This window comes from Lutjanus erythropterus, chromosome 7 (genome assembly GCF_056507025.1).
Source record: "Lutjanus erythropterus isolate fLutEry1 chromosome 7, fLutEry1.hap2, whole genome shotgun sequence".
NCBI lineage: Eukaryota > Metazoa > Chordata > Actinopteri > Lutjaniformes > Lutjanidae > Lutjanus > Lutjanus erythropterus.
The window spans coordinates 31344293-31368475 of record NC_139323.1 but is presented as its reverse complement, the minus strand read 5'-3'; the positions used below and the strand labels follow the sequence as shown (position 1 = coordinate 31368475).

Below are 24183 nucleotides of genomic sequence, written 5' to 3'. Positions count from 1 at the left end.
TTGGAGGCCCTTGTGGATAAAAGTGTTAGTGTTCCACCATTATAACCACAAAATATAGCATCAAAAATAAAGTCATTTAAATAAAAATCACCCTCTGCTTATTTTTAACTGGCTAATGTACTACGCACTGTAACTTAGTCTGGGAAAATGTAAACAGGCTCATTTCATCTGATTTGAAGGGACGTCTGACCCAGTGGCAGGCATTAAGAACAACTGTACAGAAATAGCCAGTCCTCTTGCTGATACTCTTGTTTGCTTATGTAGGTCATACAGAGGCATCAGTATTAAACAAGACTGTTTCATAACCAGTCAAAAGCTCCTTGTGGTAGCTTTAAGTTGCTCATATGTCTCTTTTCCTCCCCATTTAGGAAGGCCTTTCAGCTCTGCCCAGGTCTCACCCATGAGTCCTACTTTCAGCCGACCCTCCAGTACCCGTCATTTCGCCAGGTAAGCTTTTCACACCACTGACTTGTTTCATATCTGCTCATCCTGCTGGCTGTCTTCATACAACATCATGAAATCAAATCCAGCCAAGACTTTTGCATTTGATCCTCTCCCCGCCTCCCTCGCCCAATATTAAGTGCCTTTCATCACTGTCAACTCAGGGCTGTAAAGCCAGAAGTAATCTTTTAAAATTAAAATTAGCATATGGTGGATACATTGACCCGAAGCTCCTCACATGGGGTGAGAGTTGGAACTCTGCTCATATATAATTTGTCCTCTCTGGTTACCACAAGCCGCTTATTATTGATCTGTTGATACCTGTGGTTTGTCTGTGTTTTCTCAAACAAGCCGAGCAGTCCAGCGAAGCCTCGCCATAATCAGAAACGCTCGTCAGAAGAAGCAGCCGAAGCAGTACTGCATGTACTATAATCGCTTTGGCAAGTGTAACCGTGGCAACAGCTGTCCTTACATCCACGACCCAGACAAGGTGGCCGTCTGCACCAGGTAACATAAACATCCCACTTGCCCCAGGTTCAGAAAGTAAAAGTCTTGTTTATTCTCAAATATTCATGCAGTGTAACTGGAGCATTTTAAGGCTTGTGTGGACATCACTGATCATGAACTGCAAAGTCCCCTGATTTGTGGGGGTCTTTGTGGCATGTCCTCCTGGTCTCTCTCCTGTCTCATGATCTGTCGCATCTTAACTGTTGTTTTCTATTAAAGGCAAAAAATGGGGGCCAAAAAATATTAAGAAAAACACTGTCCTTGTGAAATCATCAAAACAAAAGAAGTCTACAACCCTTGAATACAAAACATGTCTAGAGGGGATTTTAAAGGGATAGTTCAGGTGTTATGAAGCGTTTCTTCTCCACAGTCAGTGTATTACCTACAGTAGATGGCGGTATGGACACCTCCAGTTTGGAGAAGCAACAGGAGCACTGGTGCAGGGAACAAAGAATCAGAATCAGCAGCAACACTTATTTTATACACCTAAAAACATCAGTTTACGCGTATTTTTATTGTAATGTGCACTGGAGGCTTCAAGTTTCCACAGTCACGGTCAAATAATTTGGCTGCAAAATAGTTGTTATTTCACAAAATCCTGCTTTTATGTACACACGATAAAGTGAGATTTAAGATGACAACAGCAAAACTTTACACTTTCAGCTGATGGATGTGAAAACAACCTTCTAACATCAAACTCTGCACTTGCATTATTCTGCACAGTGAAGCTCAGACAACCAAATGAAACAACAAGAAGAAAAAGCTAATTTTTTTATGCTTGATACACCGGAAAAAATACATTGAATACTTCAAATAAATTAACTTTCAGACTATGAATCTCTTGTGTATAATTTCAGCGTCTGTGACATAGTGATTTGCTACCAATCGAAACAACCAGTTGTTTGAATTGGGCACAGCTGTGATCAGTGCCTCAAATGTGGTAGTGTTAAGAGCAGTCGCCATACCAAACTGAGGAAAAAAATATTAAAAATATAAGTATTTACGAGCAAAATGGATGACCATAACATAAACCTACAGTTAGAGTTCATGAGAGTCCTGTGTTTCTCATTGAGGATATCATTAAAAGAAAACTTTATCTCAGCGTGCTTGTTTCTGTTGTTTTTGTGCAGGTTTCTGCGAGGGACGTGCAAGCAGGCAGACGGGGCTTGTCCGTTCTCCCATAAGGTGGCAAAAGAGAAGGTAACAGACCTGCATGCACGCTCCCACACACATGTTGGACAACATAGTGTTTTATGGGTTTTCATTGCAAAGGGCAAGGTTGGGTACAGTGTGTACATATAACGTGACACACTATTGGGTACAGTCATCGTGGATCGTATTTGTGTTCTTGGCATGGCTCCTGTTTCCATGACACAGGAAGGCATGAGGAAGACTTGACCTGATGGGAGTTCAGGGACTTTTGGGTAAACGAGCAGCCTAAAGGTTGGAGGTTTGACTGAGGTCCTGCTTACACCTGGTATCAACATGCATCTTGGATCATCCGATTACAAGTGGACTGCTTCAAGTGCAGGCCTGAATGTACCCAACACGCGTTGAGGACATGTTGAAATGCGTGTTCAGAAGTGGTCTTGGCCACATATGGCCACATTCTTTTATCAGTGTGTAGCCTGATTTCCATTTGGGTCACTGTAATGTAAATGATGTGTTTGGGGTCTCTTACCTGCCAAGTTAAGCAGTCAATATTTATTTCAACTTATTTCACTATTGAAATAGTAACTACAATATTAACTGAAAAATCTTTACAATTTTGACAGTTTTTGAGTGAGAAGAAGCAAATTATTAATCATTCATGCTTTATTGTAAATTCAGAATTAAGTGCAATACACTAAGTTGTTTCTTCCCTTGTAAAAAAAATCGTGAGACTTTAGTACAAGTGTCTTGCTCTAGTTTGTACAAACAACAACAACGTGCAGCATGGATCTTTACCTCAGCTTATCCAACAGTTGATTTGATTAGGGAGTTCCTGCAAAAAAGAGGCTTCCTCTCTATGAACTTACTTACAACACTTAGTCTATCTATCAAATTGTAAAGAAACTGTAATGGGTATTTTTCACAAATGACTGTGATTAATCATCAAATTGACTGCAGAAAATAACTGTCAGATAATAAATAATGAACATATTCAGTTGTAGTAGTTAAAATTTGATTTTTTTATATATATTCTCAAATATATTGTGTGGAAACATGTATGTAAAGTGACATCTAAAATCATTTTAAATATGTCATCTGAACATCATCTACTCATAAAACTCTGATCAAACTGTCAAATTAGGCCATGCTGTAATGTGTTAGCTGTAATCTAAGAAAGTTACTCACCACACAGTCATGTTGAAAACGGAAGCAAGGAAGACAGAGAGGAGCTCACATGCACTTGCACAAACATGCACAACGCACATGCATGAACATGCACACAGATATGATACACAGAGAAGCTTGCATAACACATACATACAGGGAGTGTATGGGGCCACTGAGCTGAAACGCATCTGCGTTTTTTCCTTTCTTTACTATACTTTCCTCTCTGTACAAGAGTGTCTTGGACCAGTCAGACAGACCACTCCACCACTCACTGGGTAAGCTGGCTCATTTTTTCCATTTTTGTTCCCACCAGAGCACCTTGTCCTATGAAAGCTCAACTGACACACACTGAACATGCCAGTTTTTTCTTCTTTTCGTGTGACGTCTTTCTCTTTCTACCCATAAAACAAAGACAAATATATAAAAAGTTAATCAACATGAGGCAGGATTTACATTAAGGGTGTGCCATATTTTATCACTGATGATATACTGTTAGTTTTTTTCATGATAAAAAAAATCATATCATAATAAAGACAATATTATTGTGGAGGAGTTGGCTCCAAAATTGGGAGTGACTTCAGTATTGTGGACGTGGTTTGGTTAAAAAAAATCAGATGTGCAGTAAACCACAGTAATATATAAGGAGTGCAAGAAGACTGTAACAGCAGAAGAGGGCAATACAACAACTAATTTCACCACCTGGAGCAAAAGCACCCGATTGAATACGAGGAGAGAGAGACATCCCAAGAGGGAGACGTCTGTTGTGATACAGCTGTTGTGAATTCTAAACCCAAAATCATTTATCAGTATTTTGTCACATCATCAGAAATATTGTTATTGCAGAAAACCAAAAAATATAGTGATCGTGCATGTGGCTTCAATAAAACCAGACCTCCAAATTCAAATAGATAATGTGGACGGATCAGTCCAGATTGGTTGTTTGAAGTCATATCACATGGTGTCACCTGGAGGCTCTTTCCACATTTGGCCAAAGCCTCCAGCTGATCTCTGAGGGTGTGTGTGGTGTGTGAATGTGTGTGTGTGTGTGTGTGTGTGTGTTTGTCCGTACTCTTGCCCGTCTAAGGGAAAGTGTAGTCACACAAAAAGGGAAAGCAGTTTTCTTTTTCTGTTTTTCCTTGAGACAAACAACCCAATAACAGGTGCCCTGCCTCACCCACCAAACACACACACACACACACACACACACACACACACACACACACACACACACACACACACACACACACACACGCACACACACAATGCCCTGCACCTGTGTTGGTTGTCACACTACTGCCTGTAAGTGCTGAGAGCCCAGCTGTCTGTTTGTAATGCCACCTCTCCAACCCCCCCACCCCTCCCCTCACCCTCAAACCTTTGGCCCATCCCTCCACAGGATACTCCCGCTCTCATTTCATGTGGACCCCTCAGGACTGTACGGGGATCGGGGGGAGAAGTGGGGTTGATTTGAGGGGAGGGGTGTGGGGGTGTACAGGGTTATACACCCGAACCTGATCCAGGCGCTAGTGTGGATATGAGCCCGAATCCTGAGTCCTGCACCCCACCCTGCTGTCCCCCCACTACCACAAATACCTCGAAACCAGACACCCCTGAGCCAACTCTCCTGGCATTACCCCTCTACACACAGGAACACCACCACCACCACCCCCCCGCTCCTTCTCCCTCCACCACTGGCTCAGTCTGTGCACACATCCAGAGCACATAAACACATCATGAGTGCTGGACACGCTGCAGCCTGGATAAATATTTCTGTAGCAGTTAATTAGGTAGACCTGATCCCATCCCAACAAGGAGGAGTCCCTCTCACACTCCGCCCTCCTCCCCCGACCCCCCATCTTTCTCCACCGGACCCCCTCGGTGGTATATTTAGACCAGCCTCCACCAGGCTTGCCCACGCACACAGAACAGTAGACACACACCCGGCACACATGCTGTCAGGACACACATTCACTCTCACTCTGCCGCTGTCAACTGCAATTAAGGTAATTTAGCTGCTCAGAGTGACAGATTGTTTGGCACATGGGACACGTCTGAACTGAACATGACAGTGGTGTGATTTTTAAAACCACATGTCTGTTTACAAACTCATGTAATCTCATGTAATCTTGTGCTCTCATCACCCCGCCTCTATCTGTGTCACTGTTTTCTTTATTTACACTTGTTTCTGTTTTTATTGTCCAACTCATGGAGAGATTATTTTAGGGATGACTATTAGGGTTGGGCATAAGGGAAAAAAAATTTGAGTTTGCAGAATTTTTTTATATTTTGTGTTTTGAAAATAAAGTTGAAATGTCGAATGAAATTAAGTAGAAACAATATTTCAACTTTATTCTCAACATTTCAACTTTTTTCTTAAAATGCAAAAACACAAAATGTGCCATCTCTGAGAGAAAAAAATGAAAATGAAAAGTGTAAGGGGCAAAACCAGCAACTCTGGCTTCATTGTGTCCATGAAATAAACCAGTGAGGGGCTCAGTAAATAAAATGGAATGAATGAAGATATCATTATGTGAATTATTATCACATGAAAATTTCTAATATATAACCTGTCACAATCGTATTTGTTGTGACCATCTTTCTAATTTTCTGCCTGTCAGAACATCATTAATTGTGTCTTAAGCTGCCATTGTTGACTTGGACTGTCACAAAGCTGCTCTGCTCCTGAAATTTAGTGCTAACTCACAAAGATGGGCCAATTTTTGATCAGGAAAAGACCTCCAGCTGACAAAACCTCACAAAAGCTCATCTGTAAAAGAATATGAGTAAAACTCACAAGTAGGATTCAGCATACGGATTTACTGCAGTGCCTAAGAGTGTAAGAATGCCGAAAAAACAGTGGACTTTGAGTTTTTAAAGACATCATGCAAAATGTGTCCACAGGAGGGTTTGGCATGGAAAAGCTGGGGAACCCCTGACATAAACCACCTTGACCTTTCTGTTCAGTGCCCTATATTTGGAGGCTGCAGCTTTAACAGAGACTTTGACTTTTTTGCCAGTAGAAGCAGTCCTTTAATAAATATCTTAACTTATTGTCTGATGTTTTCAGGAAGAATGCCAACGATGGTAAGGCTTTTATTCAGTTGAGTCAGATTTATTATCCCTAATCAATCTCTTTAATCTTTAATCTGGGAGTTTGGGGCAGTCTCAAACTATATAAGGAAAGTCTGCCAGCTTAAACCCCTCAAACTAGTGCTGAGCAGATAATCACAATGTTATCAGAATCACAGTACAGCCCACTGCAGTTCTCAACTCTCAGGACACACCATATTTGTAAGGCAAAATTGAATATTGTCATTCTGCAGAGATGTTTTGGCTTACACATCATTTTGTACAGACTGAAAAACATCTTTGTTTGGTGCAGATCCCCACGAAACACACCATAATCCTTTTGATTAGTTTTTCAATGAAAATCAAAATACTGATGTTAAAATTAGTAGCTGGTAGAACATGCGCCCCATGTGCTCAGACTGTGAGTCCTCTGCAGTGGCTGTGGGTTTGATTCCAGTCTTTGGCTCTTTTCTGCATGTCACCCCCCACCACCACCACCACCTCCACCACTCTCGTTCCCCTTTTCCTGTTATACCTTCAGCTGTCTCGTCCAAAAAAAGGCATAAAATGCCCCAAAAAATGTTTTTAAAAAAGACGAAGATATTTTTTGTTGTTTGTTCAGCCCTACCTCCAACACAAATCAGATGAATCATTATGTTTTGACATAACAAAAGGAGTTTCTACTTGAATTCTTGTTTTCTGATTAAATGCCTTTTTGTAGAATTTTGTATACTTTTGATAAATTTTTTTGTTAGTCTTTGTCAAGTTCTTTGAATTTCTCAGGTTCTTACATTTTTGTGTGACTCTCTCTAGATGCCGGTGTGTTCCTACTTCCTGAAGGGAATCTGTAACAACAGCGACTGTCCCTACAGTCACGTCTACGTGTCTCGCAAAGCTGAAGTGTGTGAGGACTTTGTCAAAGGCTACTGTCCTGAAGGAGAGAAGGTACCACACATACACACACACACACACACACACACACACACACACACACACACACAAAGACATTTAACCTGAGTCAGTGCTTCAGTGTGTCTCTGAGACTTATTCTGACTGTACTATATGAGCATTCTTTTATCCAGCCAAAGCAAACAACATGAAGCAAACACAAATCTCCGGCTCCCTCACCCACATGACCACAGCGAACAAACTCCCAGTGAAATCAGCTCAACACCTGGACTGTACCTGAGGTTTCATTTTCACTTCTCTTGTCCCGCGCTGTCAGTGAAATGACATTTGAGGATCAATATCTTTAAAAGAGGTCCATCTCAAGTACAGACAGCTGTTCACCACAGAGGCAGCCTCTGAGCAGTGTTCAGCCCCGGGCCAGACGAGGGTTGTGGACTCTGGTCAGCTGATTCATTCATGTATTTTATTTATTTTATTTTCAGATTTTTCATAGAGATCACAATAATATTGTTATTGTGAATTCTTTTGGCCACAATAATCATGTATCAAACCTACAACCATGACAGCCCTGATTGAACCACTCAGACAGATCATCAACAGTGTCCATCAGATTTCACTGTTTTGACTGTTACATGATTAAAACGTTGTTTATTTTCATTTGCCCAGCCGGGCAAGTAGTTCAGAAATCTACTTGCCCAAAGTCAATTTTTACTTTCCCCTGTACAAATTGTTTTATTTATTAGCAGTTATCAAATAACAAAGTCTAAAGTTAATCCATTAATCCAATCCATTAATTTATTCATTGTAATTACAAAGAAATTAAAGATTTTGCACGTACCAATCGATACCAACAGGGTTTGTTTTCCTCATCAGTCATGATCTCCACTATATTTCAGATATTTATTTGATAGAGGATAAATAAAATTTTATTTACACTTAACATCTCAATAATCGATCATTGATTAATAATTCTCATTCCTACTAGATTTATTGGCCTAACATGACATTTGACTTTCCCAAGAAAAGCAGGAAATCCTTACTCTTAAACCCTGTTTTGTAATACATTAGAGCTGCAGTGATGAATCAATAAATCAGTTATTAATCGCCAACTATTTTGATTATTGACTAATTGGTTCAAGTAATTTTTTAAGAAGAAAAGTCAATTTGAGCTCCATAAATGTGAATGTTTTCCGATTTCTTTACACCTCTAAACTGTAAACTGAATATTTTTTTGTGGGCGAAAGAAGACATTCGAGGATGTCATCTTGAGCTTTGAGAAACATTGATAAAACATTTGTTGACATTTTGTAGACAAACAACTAATCAATTAATCAAGAAAATAGCTACTGATTAATCGACTATGAAAGTCATTGTTAGTTGCAGCCCTAATACACTGTCATTGCCTTTTGGATTTCACACTGGTTTGATCTTACTGGATCTTTATTTAATGCCACGTTGACGCAGTTACTCGATCTTAAAGTTCTCCGTCTAAGCTGTGTTCTTCATTTGAACGTATAATTATATTGTACAACATGTATACAGTTCCACTAAGGTTAAACTGAGGCTTAGGTAAACAAGTAGTTTGGTAATCAATCCGTACACACACACATACAGAGTGACACACAGGCAGGAACAGCTGCAGGGGGTGGTGGTCCATAATGGCATAACTGTAGTGTCTGAGTGACACATTGAGGGCCTGATGGGTAACAGAGAGCCACCTACACATGACTTGAGACACCCGAGTCCCCCCTCACACACTCTGTCCCCACATCCACCTCAAACACACCCTACGCTCCTCCCCTCCTGCCCCTCCTGTGTTTTTACCTCCTTTTGTCTCCCCCTCACTCCCCCTCTCCTCTCTGCTTGTTTTTGAGCGTCAAGTGTGAAACAGATGCTTTTTCACACTGTCAGACCTCATTTAAATAGTGCATGGGGAAATGAGGATATAGAAAACAAAAGGGATATTAATATTTATTCTATTAGCTGAAGTGCTTAGGTCTGTGATTTTCCCCCTGTGTGTGTGAGTGTTTGTGTGTGTGTGAGTGTGTTTGTGCCTGAGTGCGTGTGTGTGTGTGTTTATGGAGCGCTGCGCTGTGAGGCTCTGGTGGCTCTATGATGGATAGCAGGCAGTAATTATAGATGGGAAAACTGCTGAGGATGGCACTATGGGCCAGGCAGGCAGACACTCCAGCAGCTCAGGGGTTAAGTCTGCTCCTCGCCTCCATCCTCCTCCTCCTCCTCTTCTTCCTCCTCCTCCTCACAGACTTGCCACCATCCTGCCTCATCCTGGCTTTGTCTCACACTCACCCTCCACCTCGCAGGATCTGTCTGTGTCTTCCTAATTGTTCCTCTCATTTTGTTTCTCCACAGCATCATTTTAGGTGTTTTTAATTAAAAAAATATCACTTCAAATGTGCCTCATGTATTCTCTTCCACTTTCCTGACACAATAAGCCGACAGTCACCGTGTGTCATTTGACAGGGTTGGTGATAGTCGTCTCCTGTCAGCTCTTATCAATGACTTTTCATCTGATTCAGCAACTTGAAAGCTTTTCAGTAGCAGTCTGTAACAGAGAGCTATCTGATTGGCTGTTTAGCCTAATGAATCTGTGATTTCACCCTTATATTGCAGTTAAGGCTGGGAGATGGGATAAAATTTATCAACTGACGATTGCCACCCTCATGCAGGTGTGTGTGTCCTGGAGTTTCAGCTGGGAGATCTTAGGCACAGTGTCCACCAGAGCATTTTTTCCAGCTGCAAACGTCAGGTGCTCTTCTGAAAACACTCAGCACATTAGAGTGCTTTGGAGGCGCAGTGGTTTTTTAGCTGAGATGCTTTGATTGCTACGATTATGAATATCTGTGGAAGTAGCAGTTAATTTATGTTTCACAAATACTTAATGTCAAATATAGTTTGCTCTGAATCAGAGGAGCTCTGAAGCACACTGAGAGAAAGGACGGACCCGCCACTCTGTGTGGGTTGATGAGATTTTGTGGGTTAGGAAACATCTCTGAGGTACCATTGTTTGGTTCAAGAACAGAAGTTGGACAGAGTCCAGCTCAAGGAGTATGAGCAGGACACAGTTTGTCATAGCCTATTTGTCCCACCCCTCCACCACTGTGATTGGATGGCTGGATAAAAAGTGACAGTGACAAGTACAGCATTATACCCAAAGATGAACATTTTTCAACCCTTGGGGACCAGAAAAAAGACCAAACACTCAGCACAGAAAAGATGCTGAGCATCTCATCTCCTGTGGTCATTTATAGCAGAGTGTAAATACATGACATTTCTATTAGAAACAATAGGAAAAAAATAGCAGACCTGAGGGAAAAACACACTTTGGTAGACGGAGACCCTTACACATTTGTCTAATTAAACAGAAAAATACAGCCACACACCTTCTGAAGTTTCTTTCTTTTACATAACTAAGACTTGCTTAATTGCCTTGTTAACTCTTCGTAAAACACACTTCTTTCACAGAGGGTCTGCTGATGAGCAACTGCTCTCACTCATTTCTCTGAGGCAGACCCTTAAATTAGCAAAATAAAATGACAAACATTGCCCCCCAAAAACAGAGCCATCAAAGCACTCAACCTCTCGATGGTAACTGATATATTTGTCTAGTTGCACAACCATAAATACAGTTTTTCTTCATCTTTTACCTCAAAGCAAGACTTTTCAGTGACATCTAATTTTTTAAGATTTGTTCCCAATTTGTGTTCCAGGTATATGGCAATATGGCGGAACCATTAAAAACAAATTCAGTGTTGTGGAAATGTTTGGCTATAGTTTTCATTGTTCGTTACTGATGCTTACATCATCTATCAATTGGCTTTTTTTTTTGCTTTTTTTTTAAAGTGTGATGAAAACTCGCAGCAGAGAGAGAGAGAGATGGAGCCTGTAATTTGGACAGTGTTGACATGATTTAAAAAAAAAAACATCAACTTGTTGATCATATTTTAGTGCTGATTTTACTCAGGTCTGTACTCAACAATTCAGTGGTGGTTGAACTATAGTCCAGACTGGAGTGTCTGTTACAGTGAGAAATAGCCAGATAGATCAGTGTGAGATATGTTTGTCTCTTCTGTTTTGTCTCCGTCTTCATCTCCTTGCAGTTAATTCTGTGTTGTTGACTGTGTATTTGTTGTGGCTGCTTTGACATACAGTTCAAGTCGTCTGTTTGCTGTAGTATAAAACGAAAAACTATAAGAACTCAAATTGTTGTTAATAACTAACTACTAAGTTGACCTGGCCATTCAAATTGATGCAAAAATGTGAATATTGTGCACCACTCTGATGTATATAGTCTGATGTAGTTATATTGACTGACCTTCTCTCTGTACGCCCATCTGTAACAGACTTTTTTACTTTTATATTCACATCATTGTTAGCTATAAACTAGTTCATTTTAGTGTCAGTGTGAACTTGCACAACACTGAACTCAGGATAGGCCACTGCCCTGTTTCCCAACATTGGCATCTTCAGAAAAGCAGTAATTTTTATCACATTTGTCCCTGGATCAACACATCCAGGTTACACTTTCTGTCTTAGTGACGCATCCTCCTCTGTGTTCTACAGAAGTACTACAGTGCTACTCACTCAATGTGTGTTAGACTTGAGGACTGAAAATAGCTCACTCTAATAAAAAACAAAACAAGAAGCTACTTTTTTGTGGATGCTGGATCTCGTATCTGCAAATAAGCACCAATCCAGTATCATATAATTTATTATCCCAAAAATGTTTTTGTAACGCACTGTTACAAATAGATACTTGTTATCAGCTGATACACAAAGTTTAGGTGTCAGAATTGGTATCGGGAAGGACAGAATTATATCAGAACAGCTCTACTCGCATTGCAGCAAAAAACAAAAAAGCAGAAAATCCTGGACGATGTTACATCTGTGTTCCATCCCCACTGCATCAACGCTGTGGTCTCATTGAAATACATGAGGAAGCTGCATGTGTTTGATGCAGTGCTAATGTTAGTCTGGACATGACCTAAGATGTACTGATACAGTGTGAACTTTCATTTTCTTAATATTACCCTTTCTATGTTAATACACGAGCAACCTGAGCTCATTTATTGTTCCGTTCTACTCACTCTAAGTTGCTCTAGACAAGAGTGTCGGCTTAATGCCCAAGATGTAAATGCATGTCATGTCCCTTTTTTTATTTTACTGTCTTTTCCATCTCCTGCCCTCCCTCCCTCTCTCTTTCTTTCTTGCTTCTTTTGCTCATTCTCTCAGTCTCTTGGTAAATGTGCTGACTCCTCCTGGTTTTGGCCCAGCAGAGAGCTCTCTAATAGGCCCCAGAGACATCCCAGCATTCCTTAAATCAAGTGGAAAATTGTTAACTTGGTGTGGGATAAAGATGTTCTGTCCACTTTAGCTTTTTCCTCCCATTCCCCAGCTTGCTGTCTTTCTCCCTCTCCGTCTTTTTATGAAAATGAGGATGTATGGAGCTGTGGGGAGTGGACTGAGCTTTTACAGTCAATTTCTCCTTTACTTTCTGTTTCTTACAGTGAAAGTGCTTCAGCTTTGTTAACTCCTGTTGTCCTGTCACACTTGTCTCTGGACCAGACTTCTGTCAGAGATGGAACATTTTTGTAAAATATTTTAAAAAAAATTATTTGCCACAGCTACATTAAAATAAACATTTTATGTTTGCACAGGTTTGAAGATATAAGAACTCTGGTGTTACTATAAAGTTGAAAAATGATTAACTTCATTATTAGTAATCTGCCAATTATTTTTACAAATTGTGAAAAATGCTGATCACAATTTCCCAGAGCCCAAAGAGACGTTTTTACTTTTCTTCTTATGTCTGACCAACAGTCAAAATACCCAAAGACCACAAAAAAGAAGTACTTCTTTATATCTAATAAACTAGAATCAACAAATGTTGGTTGGCAAGTTATCTTCTTTTTTTATTGACTTGTCGATTAATCAACTAATCATTGCAATTCTAATTACAAAATGTGTTTACCTTTGCAAAGTTACATGTAATATTGTGTAGTTGTTTATGGCCAGAATGGTTATCATGATAATTTTTGCTCAACACTAAGATCACAACATACAAAAGCAAATGTGGATTTGATGATAATAACACAACATCCGCTTACAACCTAAATAAAGGATTTATCCATCCATAGAAAATGCATTTTGCCTTTGTAATAAAATGCTGAGGTCTGAAGCCACATCCATGTTATTAGAAAGTGTCTGCAATTAATAAATGCTCACTTTCATGCACCACAGTAGGTGCTCCATAATTAAACTTTTATTAATTGTGGAAGCAAAAGTCAGAGTAACAGTTATCATACAGCCAGTTCTGGTGGAACTACAGTGGGTTCAGTTTTATCAGATTAATGGATCAAAAGAAAGTCAATCAAAAGTTCTGGTAACTTATTAATCATCTAAAGCATTCATTAAGCAAAAATGCCAAACATTCTCTATTAGGGCTAGCACACAACCAGAAATTTTAACTTTGATAAAATGCTAGTGTAAGAGAAAAAAAAGTCACTGAACAGTTTTGCTACCAAATAAAGTGTGAACTTTATTTAGTTGCTGTGGGACTTTCAAAACTATGATAAACAGATATTGTATCGTTTTATACCTGTTCTATCAAATATACTCTTATATTATACTATACTATTCACATATCAAAAGTATGGCTACTTTTGACGACCTTATTCTCAATTTCAATTTCATGTCAATGGACATTTGAGTGCAGTTGTTTTTCTATATAATTTGAGTTTTTGACTGTTTGGACAAAACAAGGAAAACTTTTCACATCTTTTTTCACTGAACTGATAAGTGGAAACAAAGTAATTGAAGTCATGATCATGAAAGAAAAAGTAAGTTGCAGCTCTAAACTTTTGCATTACAATTGACAGTATTGCAACCCTGATTCCAAATAAGTTTGGACGTTGTGTAAAATTTAAATACAAGCAGAATGCAGTCAAATTCAAAATGAGTGTATATTTACAAACACAATAGAGTTTATCAGTTTCACCAATATCTCGTCTGTACTGTATTCACACAAATATAGGTAGAAAAGTATTTGCAAATCATTGCATTCTACTGTAATTTATTTTTTACAGTGTCCCATTTTTTTGGAATCAGAGTTGTAAGAAAACGTTTCACAACACAACTACAACAATTAATAATAAATCTGAGTGTGTTCCTCGGCCCTGTCAGGACCTGAGCAGGTCCTGGTTCAGTAGTGATGTCAGACACTAAATATAAACCACTGAACATCACTGACACCAGCAGCAGACCTGATTTGTTGAGCGAAATGTGGTGTCAAAACCGCAGCCCTATAAGATGATCCAGAGAAACATTTGACAGCGAGCTGACCCTGGACAGCCCTGGCACCCAAGGGTGCATGAACATGGGTGTGAGGGCAGTGGGGGGGGGCTCTGATGGCAGTAAGTCGGGGCTGCTGGGCTCCAGAAAGAGTTGACCGTAACGTCCTGGAAAATCGATCTCTGGATCCCTCTCCCTCCACGCACGCGCACACACACACACACACACACACATACACACACACACACACACACACACACACACACACACACATCCCCCGATACCCACTCTATTTCTGGACCAATCTGCTTCCCAGTCCTGCACTCCTCACCCCTCCACACACAGACGCACACAAACACACACACCCGTCGCGGCCTGCACCCCTGAGTGAATATAATTAGCTTTTCTGACAGGTGGGAGGGATCGGATCTCGTGGAGAATGAAGCTACCAATTTACACCCGTATTACACTGTCATACACACTCAGTTGCAAACATGCATGTGAAAGCTCGCTCTCTCATGCACAATGCTTTCCAGAATGACGCTGACTGTGACCCACTTGCTCAACTTGCACGGTAAAGGAGAGGGTGATGGAAAGACTGTCTCTCAGAAGTAGTAACTTATAAAAGTGTGGATGGAATAACGGAACATAATATCAAGTACTTAATCAGGATAAATCCTCCTCTTGCTCATCTGAAATGCAACAAGTCCTTAACTTAATGTGGTAAGATCTCTGGAGTACTACTAAATACAAAAGAAAAAAAAACTTTGACTTCTAAAAAACATTTTCTACTTTAGAGCTTCTCATAATGGTTGAAACATTATTTACATCTGTGACCTAAAAGACTTCATCTGTGTCATCAAGAAACCTGTTTTAAATGTACTTGTTATTTTGGAAAGGGCCATGATTGTGAGGGAACATGTTTTTGTTTAGTTTTTTAGTTTTGTTGTTTCCACCTGATCTGTAAAATTACCTTGTAGCACTCTGCAACAATTAATTGATTATTCATTGACTGTTAAATTAACCACCAAATATTTTGGTAATCAGTTAGTTGTTTTGAGTAATTCATTTCTTTCTGATTCCTTTTTAATCCTCTGACAATAAACTGAATATCTTTGGGTTGTGGACAGAACAAGACATTCGAGGACATCATTTTGAGCTCTACACTGATAAACACGGATAAACATTTTTCACTGGGTTCTGACATTTTATAGACCAAACAACCTGTCAATTAGAAAATAATCAACAGATTAAACAATGATGAAGATTGTTAGATGCAGCCCTAGTGGCATCCCATCAGCTTTATCAAAATATCAACCCATGTGTCTGACGGCAAAAGTTAAACATTGTTAAACTTTTCTTTTCTTTTCTTTTCTTTTCTTTTCTTTTCTTTTCTTTTCTTTTCTTTTCTTTTCTTTTCTTTTTCCAGGAGTCATTTATTGGCACTGGGTCTGAACACACTTACAAAGTTTATAACGTATTTTTACTGTGTCAGTGTCTTGAATCAGCTACCTGTTGGCATGTTTCCATCTAAATATCTCACAAATTTGCAAAGAATTTTGATAAAATTGGCAAAACAAAATGCAAATGAATGCATGTTTCCATTCTCTGCCGTTATGCAACTCTTAAGAGTTGGTTCACTGAGATAAAAAGAGTGCCAGTGGAGCGTCATAGTGAAAATGTATAAAGCAGGCTGGAAATTAGACATTTCTGTTTCTGTTGCTGAGCTGAAGGTTTGTGTTTGTGTTATATTTCTTTTATGTCTCTCACCAACAGTGTAAGAAGAAACACACTCTGGTGTGTCCAGACTTCTCTAAGACGGGGTCCTGCCCTCGAGGAGCCCGCTGTAAGCTACAGCACCGCCAACGAGTCAAACGTAGTGCCAGCAACACCTCCACCACCCCAGCCAAGAGAGCCCGAACAAAGGAGCCCACCAAGAGGTCAGGGAAGCAGATTGTACAGAGCTCAGTCCTAATGACAACAACCGGAAATGAAATTAACATCCTTTAATGTCCTGTTTTTTTTTTTCTCTCTCTCTCTCTCACTTCTAGGCCCCGTCTGTCTGTTGTCATCCCACAGGACTCCGAGGCAGCTCAAGAAACGCCCACCAAAGGTCCTCTTGCACTGCCGTCCTTCATCTCCCTCTCCAGCTCCCCAGAGGAGGCAGACGCTCCAGACACACTGCAAGCTGAGACCTCACAGGTTAAAGGTACGAGAATACACTACCCATCAAACCTAGAGTACCTCAGAGTGTCCCACAGTGTACACAAAACAAAACTATGACATGAAAAGACCACAGCGTGCTACCATAAAAAGCCACCCACTGGTAAGAGTCCAGGAAGATTCTGTGTTGTGACTGAGGTTTTAGCTAACATGATGTCTGGGGAAGGACAGAAGAGCGAGAAAAATGTGGTTGACATAGATCTTGTGGTGAAAAAACAACACATCTGCCATTTTAATTTATTCTGGATTCAGAAGAGACGGCATGTTATAAATGAAGGTCTATGCAGAACATGGTTAACGGGTGTGGCAACTCCAGAGAAACTACTCAAACTCTCATTTTTATGACCATCAGTCTTATTGATTATAATAACATTTTACTTACCTCCTCATTGCTGAGATAAGGCAGTGTAGCTAACAAGCGGCCAAGTGGTGATGTTACATAGTTTGCTTTTTTTTTTTTAGCAAAAAGATGAAAGAATCTTAACATTTTTACAGGTATACAGTCTGATCTGTCTATAAACATCTGTCCATTGTAATAGAGTTGTACCATATACACCTATGAAAATTTGCTTTAACTTAAGAAAGTGACTACACGAGTATCATGGTTGTTTGCACACTTATTTTCTGTGCAGTTTCTTATTACTGCTTGCTTTGGGAAAGTATTCAATCCCACTTTCACTTCCAAATAAGTGGTTCAGGCAATCTGTTTCAATTGTTGATTTGTTGTTTTTTTTTACAAGCTCATTTTGCCCTTGTTCCTTAAGAGGACTAACTGTGTGTTGCTTAGAGTAAAAGTGCTCACTGTCAGGCATATTGAGATGTTTGGTGGAAGGATCATGTTTGTCATGAAAGGATCAGGATCAGGCCTGAGTTCATGAGGATGGGGATCTGAGCTGCAGACAGATAATGATGATCAGAGCTCGACTGTAGAGCGAACATGATGATGCTCAGGGGAGGAGTAATAATGCTCAGGGGACAGAGGTAATAATATTTAGTTTTTGGGCTGGACGGGGGCACAGCTGAGCTCTCTGTTGACAGACTTGACAGATTGAGGATTAGGAGAGAAGCTGCAACCCCAGCCTCCTCCTCCTCCCACCAGGCTTGACCATCCACCTGCCCCTGCCTGCTGGGCAAACACATTCACACACACACACACACACACACACACGCAAGCTGACATTTAAACCCTTTCACCTGTGTTCAACCTGTTTTACCCCTCACCACTTTATTTTTCATTTTTGTTATTTTATTGTCTGCTTAACCTGATACTGAACTGACTATGCCATATGGTGATTAAGAGTCAAATAAATCAATTTGTAGTGCCATTAGTTTAGAAAAAGCAAGTGGTATTCCTTTAAAATTTCCTTGAAATTAGTTTTGTCCTTAAGAAATAACCGTAAAAGTCTTCAAGTGTGGCATTTTTTCCATGAAAATAAGATTGAATTTTGTCTTGGCTAAAGAGGTGTCTGGGGTGTTTTTCATTGACAAACAAAATGAAAATGTCCCAAGAGACTGAAACTGCTGAGAGACAACAGATTTGTCTTTGCTGCACCTGCTTTGGTGGAAAAGCTGGACATGGATCATCAAACTCATCTTAACTGCTTATCTTTAGAAGGTCTGCAGTTAGTTATTGATCTGAGATTTAGGTAGATTTTCTCAGTCATAATTCATGTCAGTCATCATTGATGTTTTCAAGATTTAAGGGCCATCCACACCAAGTATAACTAACCTTAACTAAACCTATTAAAAATATAGTTCTAAAATTGTTCTAACTCAGGTGGATGGTGGATTCTGGATCACAGCTTTGTAGTTGTGGTGTTGAGTTGGAACAATTTTAGAACTATAATTTGTACAGTTGCAATCCTTGGTGTGGAGGCCCTTTAATCCACTTATTTTGTAAAATGATACTACAATGTTTCATATTTATTTATTGACTTAACATGCTCAGGATTTCACAAACCTAATCACCCTCTAAATAGCATTCCTACTATTGATTATTTCCATTAATTAATCTGTAAATTATTCTCTCAATTAATCAGATTGTTTTTTAGTTTATAAAATGGTATAGATATCAATAAGTGATTCCCAGAGCCCAAATGACATCCTCAAATGTCTTGCTTTGTCCACAACCTAAAGATATTCAGTGTTTTGTAATAAAGGAGTAAAGAAACCGGAAAATATTGACATTTAAGAAGCTGGAGCCAGAGAAGTTTTTTTTTTTTTTTCTTCTTCTTCTTTAAACATACTCACACATACTCTCACATTAGTTGACAACTAACCAACCAATAATCGCTGAAGCTCTACTTCTGAATAAATTACAAAGCAAAAATATAATAGTTTAAAAATGAAGAATATTTTCACTATGATGTTTTTGTACTTTTCAGCCTTTTTTGGTTGTTTTTGTTCACAACTCACTTCCAACCTGAGGTCTGCCAGTGAAGGATTAGATGTGCAGATTTTCATTCCAACTGCTTCACATTTGATTGCAAACCGCACCGGTTCTGCTGGAGATCAGGCTTGGATGAAGCCCATAAGACCACATCATCTGCAAAGAGCAGAGAGGCAACTCTGATTACCCCAAACTGGGCATTGTCACCCCTCTGGTTGAGCCCTGTACCCACTGAAAACATGTTTGACTACTGAGAATACAGACACAGCTCTGGTTATATAAGGACTGGGTGGCTTGTAGCAATGGCCCCAGTACCCCATTCTCCTGCAGTACCCCTGACAAAATGCTTTGAGGCACACGGTCATAAGAGACACATGACGATGTGCCACACAACACATGTAGACTGGCGGGTCAAACTCCCATGACTCCCAGAGCAGCCTTGAAATGGTAAAGAGCTGGTCCACTGCTCACAGCCAGGACAAAGTCCAAATTGCTCGTCCTGGGTCTTAGGTTTGTCAATCAGTCTGAGCCTTCTCTCCAGCCCCCTAGCATAAAATTTCCCAAGGATGCCTCGATAATTGTAGCACACCCTCCCGTCCACCAGTCCAATAAAGTCCAGAGCCCTCAGCATCTCAGTGTGAATCTCACCCACACCTGGCACCTTGCCACTGAGAAGCTTCTTAACTACCTCATAGACCTCTGGCAGGTATATGGATAATACTTTCCCTGGGTCTTCAAACTCTCGCTTCTCCACACAGGATATGTTGTTTGAGGATGGAGTTCCTTGAAGTGTTCTTTCCACCGCTCAATAATATCCCCAGTTCAGGTCATTAGTTCTTCCCTGCTGAACGCAGCCATCATCTGACACTTTGCCAGATCTTCCTTGACTCCAGGCTAAAATCCATTTCCATAGTTTTCCTGAAAGTCCTTCAACATCCGGATTTTTGCTTTGACTATTACTAAATCCCCATATGGCTCATCTGCTGCTTCAGGATACTCCTCGGCCAAACAAGCCTGACTTTCTGACCACAAATCCAAAATGGAAGGTTTGAACATGACCCACTTGTATTTCATGTCCTCAACCTCCCTTGGGATGCATGAGAGATTCTTCCAGAGGTGAGAGCTAAAGACCTTGCAGACAGCAGTGCCCAACTGGGGGCTTGTGAGTATCCCCACACCCACGTGTCACCTCTCACAATCGGCAACTTCACAACTATTTGATTGCTTCATTTCTTCTTATGCCTCTATTGACACCAGCCTCTTCCTTTCAGTCCTGTTTGGTTCCTTCTTCTGTAATGTGTGACATTTAAATAGTCACATTATATAAATGTTGAAATCCTATATAAATTAAAAACAGCAAAGGTTTGTTTTTGAGTTGGAGCTGTGTCAGCACTCACCATCATGGCAGCTTCATAATGTTCCTGCTGGATGTTGAGAAATCTCTCAGTATTTCAAAATCAGGAGCAAGAAACTGATGAATCTGTTAGATGTTTGTGGCCACTTTTACTTTTTCAGGGGGTAATCCTCCTTCTCTTTCGTGGTTTATATTTAGCGTCCTCTGCTTGGAAACATGCAGGACCTTTGACCCGACCTGAGTCATGTTGACTTCTGACCTTCTCCACTCTCACACACACAGAGGACACATTTCTAATAATATTGTTGCAGTACATGTTTCATGTGTCCCCATAAGTTTCTGTTTGTTTGCGAGCATTTATTCTGGACCCTGCTATGTATATCCAGTAAGTATGGAAGGATGTTTTGATCACATCTAGAAACTCTAAACTTAGCTTCCTAACAGCAGGGAGTAGTGTTTCCTCTCTCCCTGTAGATGGTAACTGGAAAACATTTTTGAAAAGGGGAGAAATGTTAATATATTGTATTGTAAAAGATAATTAGGAGCAAGGATTTACTCTGCAAATAATTCGGGGCATCAGATTTTGCTACATATACGTCATACTTTTTTGCCACTATGGATGTGAAATGGGTCTTAAATTGCATTAATGATGACATTTAAAAGGTCTCAAAGAAGAAATATAGAAATCCCCATTGTTCAAAAATGAGTGCTGCTGTCCAAATAGTGAGTTAGAGCTGTAGATTTCTTCTTATGCCTCAATTGACAGAAGAAGGTGCATGGATGGAGACTATATTAAATAGGTTAAAATAGGCTCGGAGTAGAGCTGCTGCTCCCTCACATCGAAAGGAGGCAGTTTAGGTGGTCTGAGTATCTGACTGGGATGCCACCTGGGCGCCTCCCATTTTCTGGGCACATCACACTGGGTGTTCCATTACCCAGAGTCCACCGGAGGGATTTTATATCTCATCTGGCCTGGGACCGTCTAAGGATCCCCCAGGAGGAGCTGGTATTGCTGGGGAAAGGGATGTCTGGAATACCCTGCTCAGTCTGGTGCCACCTCGACCCGGCCCTGGATAAATGGAAGAAAATCGATAGATGGAAAGATCTACACCTTCTAAAAGATTATTAATGATTTCTTACAACTTCTAAACAGACACTTAATCTTTCTGCAAACATTCTGTATTAATTTGAACTGTAATTAACATGAAACAGACACGATGACAGTTGATCTGGCCCAGAATGCAAATTTCAAAGGAGTGCTGTTATTAAAAAAACTGGTATTTCAGTTTAGAACGTTTCCTTAAACTCTGATGACGTATCATATTCATTTTATGATTTAGTATCATAAATATATTGCATATTTCTGCTTCCTAAAAAGTCTAAAACTTGTTTAAACTAACAGAAACCCTGTGTTTGGATTTGCTGCTTTTTTTTTTTTTCTTTTTTTTTTTGCTTTTTTGTTTTTGTTTTGTTTTTTGTGAATTGAATAGCTTTGGATTTATGAGTTTTTGTTGAGCTCTGAAAACTTGAAATGGCTATGTTTCACTGTTTTAGACATTTTTTTGACAATAAAATAATAATCAAAAGATTAATGAAGATAATTGTAAGTAGGACTAGAGCTGAGCTTTTCTAGTGTTTTACAGTCACATGTACAAACTCACAAGTGAACCAGTGATCATTTTGTCGTCTCTCCACACGCTCTGTCCGGTTGGTTTGTGCTCTTAAGTATTACTAATGACACTCTGGTCCTTCGCTAACACACTGCACCGCCCAGAGCCTCATTAAAGGTGGAACTCAGCCAAACAAGCTCCTCTTCACTTTGCATAAATTAGCTCAGAAGCAATGTATCACTGCCAGACTGCAACCTCACACACACACACATACATACACACACACACAGTTCCTGTACACACACCTTCATCCATCCCTGTTGTCCTGTTCTCTTCCTCATTTACTCATCAGCTGAGATGTCATCACTCAGCATTTCAACAGGATTTAACACACAGTGGATCTGACTCAGTCACACATAAGTGAACACACACACACACTCCTTGTCTTTTTGTCATTTAAATTCTTCCAATAGTCGTCTTTTTATTTTAATCTCCTCTTTTTATTCCACAGAGAAAAAGCTGCAGATCAAACCTCGACTGTGAGACCACAGAGACCGGCAGCACTGATCAATGATTTCTGAGCTCCAGGTTTGTCCTGACAGGTGTTTCTGTGTGTCTTCCTCTGAATTTCTTCACTCAGGGCCTGAAAGTTTTATCTTCTATATCTCTAAATCAGTTTACATATCAATTTGAGTGTTTACATCACTGATTTTTTTTTCTCATCAGGCTGTGTACATTTTAAAATGACAAAAAATAAAAATATCAACTCTTACCGTGTGTAGTTTCACCAACTCTTTTTGACATGTGAAGTCAGTGCCGTGAGAGTGTTTATAGCCTGTGAGCGTGTTTCTGTTTGGGAGCAGCGGTGTCGTCACATGACTCGAGCGTGTATGCGAGAGGTTCATTGGGAAGGTGGTGACAGAAGCAGCAGTGGCCCACACTTTAAAGCCTGGAGACGAGACACATGAGTGGACTGTGACTTCATCCTCACCATGCTGTGAGTGGGCGTGTGTGTGTGTGTGTGTGTGTGTGTGTGTGTGTGTGTGTTTTTAGAGAAGGCATGCACACACAGAAATTAGCCTCTTTTTGTATTGAAACCATTTCCAAGTCCTATACAGCACATCAGAACACATTTTCTCTCTTCTTCTTCCATTCACATGACATAAAATATTCCCTTCTCTGTGATTTAATTCAAGGCTCCAGATGGCATTTTAACAATCACAAAATTAAAGGATACGGCCTGTAATAGACAAAGATCAAAGTTAAAAGACAATACCGACCTGTAGCTGACAGTACAACAGCACCTTCTTATGAGCTCTGGCTCTCCTGATGGCTTAAATATTTAGCCACCATCGTATTGGCTCCCAAATAGGCCTGTGTTGATGTTAGCATGTTTCTGTTTATCAGATTAGTGAATGACTTCCTCCATTTTCACACAAAGGTCAGATTTCACACTTAGCTCTTCATGCAGAAATAACTCAGAGATCACCTTTAAAAGACAAAGACTTGACTTGATGAACTTAGAGTTGGCTGAGGAACAGTAGGTATTTGCAGTTGTAATTATTACCAAAGCGCACATACCACATATGAACTCCGAGCAGGCTTAAAATCACTGACCAGCGTGGCTTAAAGTTGCAGTAGGGAAAAGCTGTGCAAAATCTTCCCCTTCTCTCTCTCTGCTGCCTCATCACTCTGCTAAGCCCCTCCCACCAAAGAGTCGGTCACCCTGTGAAACCTCATGCCTCATAGGGCCCACTGTCTACACCAGTGTTTCTCAAACTTTTTCCAAAGGGAATTTTAGTGAAATAAAAGTCAACAGCATCAGCAACATAATATCATAATATCAGCTACATAAATCATTCATTGATTCACACGATATTCTCCCCTGGTCATCCACATCCCACTTGCAGTGGCTCTATGCCCCACCAGCTATACGGTGTGACCTTTGTCAAGACCCCAGTCCCTTTTGTTGCGACTTGTCTTCCCACAGACACCCCTCCTGGGCAGAGTGTGCCAGGCCTCAGAGGCACATTGTTGAAGTGCACCCACCTTTT

The 24183-nt window shown here is 40.2% G+C and overlaps 1 protein-coding gene across 1 annotated transcript in view; it reads left to right on the top strand.

The window, feature by feature from the left end:
• zc3h3 (zinc finger CCCH-type containing 3) overlaps window positions 1–22901 on the top strand; it is a 78437-nt gene extending 55536 nt beyond the window's left edge. The window contains exons 6-12 of the mRNA XM_084723550.1: window positions 369–447; window positions 793–948; window positions 2079–2148; window positions 7150–7281; window positions 16330–16493; window positions 16605–16762; window positions 22641–22901. Of these exons, the coding sequence (XP_084579676.1) occupies window positions 369–447; window positions 793–948; window positions 2079–2148; window positions 7150–7281; window positions 16330–16493; window positions 16605–16762; window positions 22641–22672 (791 nt within the window). The 3' untranslated portion in view covers window positions 22673–22901. The remainder of the gene's footprint in view (window positions 1–368; window positions 448–792; window positions 949–2078; window positions 2149–7149; window positions 7282–16329; window positions 16494–16604; window positions 16763–22640) is intronic.
• Window positions 22902–24183: the final 1282 nt, after the last annotated feature.